Below are 8,806 nucleotides of genomic sequence, written 5' to 3' on the forward strand. Positions count from 1 at the left end.
GATATGAAGACCAGTGGAACAGAATAGAGGACCCAGACATGAATCCACACAACTATGCCCACCTTATTTTTGACAAAGGCACCAAAAAAATACGATGGAGAAAAGACAGCCTCTTCAACAAATGTTGCTGGGAAAGTGGTTACATTCCTGCAAAAAACTGAAACTAGATCCATGTTTATCTCTCTGTACTAGTATCAACTCAAAATGGATCAAGGACCTTAATATCAGACCTGAAACTCTGAAGTTAGTACAGGAAAGAGCAGGGAATACTCTGGAAGCAATAGGTATAGGCAAGGACTTCCTCAATAGAACCCTAGCAGCTCAGCAACTAAGAGAAAGGATGGACAAATGGGACTACATAAAATTAAAAAGCTTCTGCACAACAAAAGAAATGGTCTCTAAACTGATGGAGAAAAGGTCTCCAACCTACAGAGTTGGAGAAAACATTTGCCAGCTATACATCAGACAAAGGACTGATAACCAGAATATACAGGGAGCTCAAGAAACTAAACTCTCCCAAAATCAATGAACCAATAAAGAAATGGACAACTGAACTAAACAGAACTTTTTCAAAAGAAGAAATTCAAATGGCCAAAAAACACATGAAAAAATGCTTACCATCTCTGGCCATAAAGGAAATACAAATCAAAACCACACTAAGATTCCACCTCACCCCTGTTAGAATAGCTATCATCAACAACACCACCAACGACAGGTGTTGGCGAGGATGTGGGGAAAAAGGAATACTCGTACACTGCAGGTGGGAATGCAAGTTAGTGCAACCACTCTGGAAAACAATACGGAGGCTTCTTAAAAAACTAAACATAGATCTTCCATATGATCCAGCAATCCCACTCCTAGGGATATACCCAAATAATGCAACTCAGGTTACTCCAAAGGCCCCTGCACACCCATGTTTATTGCAGCACTATTCACAATAGCCAAGTTATGGAAACAGTCAAGATGCCCCACTATTGACAAATGGATTAAGAAAATGTGGTATTTATACACAATGAAATTTTACTCAGCCATGAAGAAGAATGAAATCTTATCATTTGCAGGTAAATGGATGGAACTGGTGAACATCATTCTGAGCGAGGTTAGCCAGGCTCAGAAGACCAAAAATTGTATGTTCTCCCTCATATGCAGACTTTAGATCTAGGGCAAAGGCAGCAATGGTGTTGGACTTGGGTCACACGCTAAGGGGAGAGCACATACAGGAGGAATGGGGATAGGTAGGAAACTCAAAACTTGAAAGTGTTTGATGTCCCCACTAAAGAGGAGCTAACACAGTAAACTTAAAGCAACAGAGGTCAATATGGGAAGGTGACTGGGAAGTAGTGAAGAAGTCAGGTAAAGATTAATCAATTCAGATTTTAATACACTTGTGCATGGAAGCAATGCTAGAAATCTCTCTGTATAGCTATCCTTATCTCAACTAGCAAAAACTCTTTGCCTTTCTTGTTATTGATTATGTCTTCTCTTCAACAAAATTGGAGAAAAGTGCAGAACAGTTCTGCCTGGAAGCGGAGGGGGAGGCAGGGGGGAGAGGGAAGGGGTGGGAGACAGGGAAGAGAAATGACCAACAATGTATGTACATATGAATATATGAATAAAGAAAAAAAAATGACTAAGTTCCACCATGCAGGTAAAATGGCTTGTTCATATCCAAACAGAATATTATTAGAACAACTGTTAGAAGCTAAGAATTTTGCTGATCCTTAAATAATGGCTTCTTACACTAATGGGCAAATGACATTTCCACATGGTTTCTGACAGTTAAGCACTTCTTTCACACTATGACTTTTTAATAGTAACGTGCAATTCACACATTTACACAGTAAAAGATAATTTGCTTGTAATCAAAAGTCATCTTTAAAACAAGAATTAAATATTCTAAATCAAAAACATACAACTCAGGTGCCTTACAACTGATGAATGGGTCAAGAAAATATATACACAATGGAGTATTACTCAGCCACAAGGAATAATAGCAAGTGATTTGAAGGTAAATGGATGGTCTACAGCCATACCACTTTGAACACTCCCAATCTCGTCTGAAGGTAAATGGATACAATTGGAGAACATCATGTTAAGTGAAGTAAGCCCCACTCAGAAATGCAAAAGCTGCATGTTTTCTCTCATATGTGGGAGATAGATCCAAAGATAAACATATACTCAAAAACAAGCATGATCATACACAAACTCAGAACATGTTTGTAATAATGTAGAACATGTTTGTAATAATGGAACTACTCTAAGGAAATCAGGGCAAGAGAGAAAGGAAAAGAGAATGATAGAGCATCAGTAATATTGCATAACATAGGATATGAAGGTATAAGGGTGTGTACTGAATGCTGTTGAAAAATGGAGGGTGGGAAATAAAGGGGTAAGAGAAAGTAATAGAAGGGATTGAACAGACCAAAGTAAGTTATACTCACAGTGGGTGTACACTGAGACACTCCTTTGAACATCAACTTAAATATTAATAATGAAAAACAGGACTGTAAAACAGGTACAGAGTATTATGGGTACTAGTGGGAAGGGGAAGGTGAATGAAGGAGATTAAGGAGATACTATATGTTGACAGACTTCATATACCTATATGAAAAGGAACTAAGAAACCTCTTGCAATTGCTTTAAGTAGGGCTGGAAGGGGTTGATGGGGAGAGACAATGGGGGCAATGTACATAATGTACAATATAAATCTAATGGGATCAATCTCCCCTATAGAAATAATACAGCCTAATAAAAATAAAAAATAAAATGTAAAAAAGTATACAAACAATATTTTAAAATAATTTATTATCTCTGAACTTTTTTCATTCTGACAAGAGCGTTCTAAAATGTTAAGCAAAAGTCTCAACTGAACAAGGTTTAAAAAAGACTATCTCAAAATAGCTAAAAGAAGGAATTTTGAATGGTCTCACTACAAAGCAGTGAGAAATATTAGAAGTGGAAGACATGTCAACAAACCTGATCAATCATTACACTGTAGCCCATAAACATTTGTAATTTACACTTACTATGTATAGATTAAAATAAAATAAAACAATTGAGTAACTAAATCTTATTTTTTGTGTAATTGAATAATTCATTTAATGTTCCTTTTGTTCCACATGGAAGTTCTTTTGTGTGTGTTTAAGAGCATATGTTTATGAATATGCTAACTGTGGCACAAACTAGGTAGGTTCTCCAGGATTCTTGCTTCCCAGAAGGCAGTGAAATATGCGTAAGATGAGGTACAGGCGGTCCCTCAGTTAGGAAGCAACAAGATCCAGATAACCCTTAATGAGCTTTTAACCACAAGTCTCCTGATTCAATTTTTCTACATAGTACATAATTAATTTGGGTTATACTTTTTTTTTTTGGTTGGTTGGGTTTGGGGGGTGGTTTTTTACTAATTTTTATTGTTGTTGTACTGGGGGTACATTGTAACATTTACAAAATTTCTTACAATTTATCATAGTTGAATTCACCCCCTCCATTAGGTTATATCTTAAATTAGTTTCTTAAGTAGGGAGGCAGGATCTGAGGAAAGAGTGTCACAAGGGGAGATAAAAACATAGAAGGAAATGTTCCCAGAATGTTTTTAAGCCCTGACATAGTTGATGGCATCTCTACATATTTTCACCAGTACAGCAATCCATTTCACTTTTCCTATTCTTAAAAACCATGAGGGTATTTCATTCTGTCCCAATGTGGAAATACTGCTTTTCTATGACTTAATATAAATTAACTAACACTCACCTTTCTGTTACTTCTGCTCATCCTGCATTTCAAAAATTTTGCACATCTTAGGGAAGATGTGCCTTCTTACCAAGCTAAGGTAGAGAAAACGTAGAAGTAAAACTGTCTCTATTTGCAAATGTCATGATCACACATAGGAAATTCACAGATGCCTACTCAAAAGTTATATGTGCTAATAAAGTAGTCCACTGACCTAACATCATATGCAAAAATCAATGCTAATTCCATATGCTGGCAATGATATATTTTGAAAGGGAATTGGAGAACACAATTTACAATAACATTCAAAAGAATAAAATACTTAAGGCTGAATCTAACCAAGAAAGTGAAAGACTTGTATATTTCAAACAACAACACATTGCAGAAAACAGTAAAGAATATCTAGACAAATGAAAAATATTTCATGCTCCTGAGTTAAAAGACTTAAAATTGTTAAATCACAATTCCCACCAAATTAATCTACCAGCTCAAGGCAACCTATATCAGAATCCCAGTGGTCTTCCTTACAGAAGTTCACAAGGTCATTCTAAAATTGATATGGAATTTCAAAGCACCATCAAAATACTCTTGAAAAATAACTAGAATGTAGTATACTCACACTTAGCAATTTCAAAACCTAATACAAAACAATGATAATCAAGACAATGTGGCCTTCTGTAAACAGTAGACAAATAGAACAGAAGAATAGAACTGAGACCACAGCCTCAGCCAACCAATGTGTCTATGGAGCCAACATGACTCAATGGGAAAGAATTTCAACAAATGACCATGGTACAATTAGATGTCCACATGCAAAAGAAGGAATTTTTTACCTTTACCCCACACCATTTATAAAAACCTAATCAAAATAGATCATGAAACTAAACATGGAAGTGAATGATAAAATTCAGAAACAAACAGTATTAATTGAATCTTTACAACTTAAAATTGGAAATGGTTTCTTAGATATGACAGCAAAAGAACAAATAAAAAAGACAATATGGGTAATTTGGACACCATCAAAATGTAAAACTTTTCTGCACAAAGAGCATTACCAATAAAGAAAAAATCTACACCATCATTAGTCACCGGGGAAATTCAAATCAAAACAATAATTTGATACTATGTCACAGACATTAGGATGACTATAATTTTTTTAAAGATAGAAAAAGTGTTGACAAGGATGTGGTCATACCAGGACCCCTATAATAGTAGGAACATAAAATGGTATAGACACTATGAAAAAGATTGCACCTCAAAACACTAAGTATAGAATCACAATATAATCCAGCAGTTCCCCTACTAGGCATGTAACTCAAAGAACTGAAAACAGATGTTCAAACAAAAATTTACACACAAATATTAATAGTAGCACTATTCACAATAGCCAAAAGAAGCAATTCAAATGCCCATCAACAGATGACAAACAGATTACAGTATAACCATACAATGAAATATTAAGCCTTAAGAAGAAACATGCTTCAGCATGAACTTTGAAAACAAAAGAATTCCAAAGAAGATGGTCACAAAATAGCATATATTATATGACTCCATGTCCATGAAATGTCTGGAATTTGTAACTCTATAGATGAAGAAAGTAGATTACTGTTTGTTTAAGGATGAGGGTGATGGCAAAAGGGGAGGGGTGAGATGACAGCTGAAGAATATATGGATTCTTTTTCTGGCAATAAAAAGTTCTAAACTTGACTTGGTAATGATGGTATGTGTCTGTAGATATGCAATAAATCATTGAATTACTTACTTTGAATAAATTGTTTCATATGTGAATTATATTTCAATAAAGCTGTTTAAAAATTGGGAGCATTTGAAAATGCTTAATACACTATTAAAACCAGAAAATGTAAACAAAATATGATCACAGCTGTATACATCTCTCTATACCAATACAAATAGATAACATAGATACAGATTATATATATATATGAAATAATGCTAAACAAAAAGTCATACATCATAGTGCCAATAAATTTCTAATTAAAGAATTAAGAAAAGTGACAAAAAATTTGATTTTTGGAAGAGGGAAAAGTAGCTTCTGTTCACTTTAATTTTGGCAATTTCATGAAATTTTTTTCAAACCTACCTACTTAAGAAGAAATGATTACTATTTCATGAAGTCCAGCAATTCTGGAATCAAAATTCAGTCCTTGACTGAATGAAGGTTAAGCTGAAGTCATTTAAAGAATTCAAATTATTGGCATAAGGAAAGATGCTACCTGAGAGTAGAGGCTGTATGTGCATATATGTTGGTAGTATAGATGTTACTTTGTTTCCAAAAAATGTGATCCACCAAAATATTGACTAAAAAATGATATAAATCAATAGAAAACATTTAATAGAGCATAGACATATGGAAAATTAGAGAACATGCTACGGAACATGCTATTGAAAAGAAGTTCCTAGAAGAACCAAGTATCTATGTATAATCCTACACAACAGAGCCAGCATTAGCATAAGGTTAGGAGGCTTTCATTCATATCCTCGCTCAGTGACTTTCTAGCTTTGTGACAGTATACAAATGTATTAACTTCTCAGCATCTTAATTACTCCCTCAGGACAGTAGGATAGTGATATAACTTCCCTCATATGATTATCATATTAATTACATATATCAATGTTTGTAAAGTACATAGAATAGTGCTCGGTAAATACTAACATTGTAAAAGATGTTGTTGAATAAAAATTGCAAAAACATACAGATATTAATCAAAACAAAATCTATTCAATCTTACTTGTTTGTCCCAAGCACCACCTAAATCACACAAATAAGAATTGCCCCCAGAAAATATGAGGCACTGTTGTAAGACAGATCATGACATAAAACTTACTCCCCACAAGTATGTACTTCTTGAGTTAACATCTTTCTCAGAGTCAACTTAACCTCCTTGTTTCTCAAGGAATATATCAAAGGATTTAAGGAAGGTGTAACAATATTATTCAACACCTGAACCACAGGATTCAGCCAAGGGCTGGAAGTAGGTTGGATATAAATGAGAACCACTGGGCCATAGAACAGCAGGATAGATGTCAGGTGGGCACTGCAGGTAGAGAAGGCTGTATGCCTGCCTTCTGAGGAACAGATCTTCAATATGGATTGAGCAATGTGAGTGTAAGAAGTGAGTATAAGGAGGAAACACACAAGTGAAACAACATCCACAATGGTAAAACTCACTGTCTGAGCAAAAGAGGAATCTGCACAGGCTAAGGGAAGCATCACTGGAATATCACAGAAAAAATTGTCCACCTCATTTGGGCCACAGTAGGGTAACTTAAAGGTGAGAAATGTGAGGACAGATGCATGCAGACAGCTCCCCATCCAGGTGCCCACAGTCATGATGGCACACACCCGATGGCTCATGATGACCATGTATCGCAAAGGGTGACAGATGGCTGTAAAACGGTCATAGGCCATCACGGTGTACAGGAAGCACTCCGTGCAGCCCAGGAAGTGGTAGAAGAAGAGCTGAGAGGCACAGCCCTGGTAAGAGATGGCGTGGCTGTGCCCTATCAGGTAGAGCATCATTTTGGGGGAACTCACTGAAGGGAAAAATATGTCAAACACTGCCAGGTTTCCCAGGAAGAAATACATGGGGGTGTGGAGATTGGAGGAAGTGAGGATAGCTAGAAGAATGAGCAGATTCCCAAGCAGAGTGAATAGGTAGAAGGCCAGAAATAGAACAAAGAGCACATTTTCCAATCCAGTTGTATGAGGGATTCCCATCAAGAGGAACTCAGTTACTGAAGTGTGATTCTTCATCTTCATGTCTACTTAGTCCTGAAAGATTAAAGAATAACCTCATTTAGGTGAGCTTATCCCAGAGAAATGAAAATCTGCACAGAACCCATTGGAAATGGTGATACCTCTAAACTGTGAAGAACTTCAGTTCAATTCTATCACTACTTCAAGTGACATTGAATAATTCATTTATTGATTTTTCAACTTTTTCAACATTGAAGGGAGACAACTCTACAAGTACTATAGAATAGACAGCATAAAATAAACTTTATAATTGGATATATTTGAGTTTAAACACTACATCTACTACCCACTCTGTGACCCCAGGTAACTGAAAAAAAAAATCTTTAAATTTCCTCTGAGTCTATATGGTACACTAACATCTTACAAAGGTAAATTTATTAAGGAAAATACTTAGTGTACTATGACTCCTACTCATCCCTGTTTCAAAAAATGCATTCAAAATATTAATATTCTAATGTTTAATGAACCCTCCACAGCATCACTGTCCAGCCTGGGATTTCCTGTTGAGGATGAAGATTTGCAAATCTACTTTCTCTATCATCAGTCAGAGCATCAGTTGTTCTCAGAACAAGTGAGAATTGTTTTATGGGCTTGTAATAAATCAGAATAGAAAAGACAATGTTGAATATAGAACAAATCAACATGTAATAACCAAAGTCATAAACAACTATCTGTTTCAATAAAGAATTTAGTCTCTCAGTCAGAATGATGTTGGCAGAAGGACTGAGCATGTATGCAATTCCCATGGAGGTTTTTAAGGTGAGGCTTCATTGATCAAGTAATATCCAATGCAAATGTCATGGAGTCCACTTATTAACATTAACACAAACTCAAATAGAGCTAACCCTACATTCTCCTTATCTTCTGGAAGTGCCTGAAAAAAAAGATGAGGAAAAGAAAGCATGCCAAGAACAGGCACTTATAGACTAAAGGAAATAAGGTCAGCTTTGGCTGAAACCCAGGCCCCACATCCACCTCAACCTTTCTCCTTTGCCTTTAAAGAGTATGGGACAAAACAGCTAGGTTGGGAGGCCAGAAATGCTATGTTTCTCATTCTCACAGCCAGCCAGTCAGGCCTGACAACCTGGACCCAGCAGTGACTCTACCTTGAGTGAAGGAGCAACAGCCATCCATCCCTTCAGAGAGAATAAATATCTTTAGCTTAGTTTGGTAACCTCCTCCCCAGTGAGCTCTGACTCAAAGAACAGAGGGATCAATTAAGCCTGGAGATGTCCCCTTCTTCCTTCCTTTCCTCTTTTCTCCCCACTGCCTCTCCCTCATTACTTTAATTAAAACACA

At 36.1% G+C, this 8,806-nt stretch overlaps 1 protein-coding gene across 1 annotated transcript; it reads right to left on the reverse strand.

Moving 5' to 3' along the window:
* Positions 1-6,571: 6,571 nt before the first annotated feature.
* On the reverse strand, positions 6,572-7,510 carry LOC141417907 (putative olfactory receptor 10D4). The gene has a single exon (XM_074057368.1). The coding sequence runs from the start codon at positions 7,508-7,510 to the stop codon at positions 6,572-6,574; it is 939 nt and encodes a 312-aa protein (XP_073913469.1).
* Positions 7,511-8,806: the final 1,296 nt, after the last annotated feature.

The sequence above is a fragment of the Castor canadensis genome, chromosome 2, assembly GCF_047511655.1.
Source record: "Castor canadensis chromosome 2, mCasCan1.hap1v2, whole genome shotgun sequence".
NCBI lineage: Eukaryota > Metazoa > Chordata > Mammalia > Rodentia > Castoridae > Castor > Castor canadensis.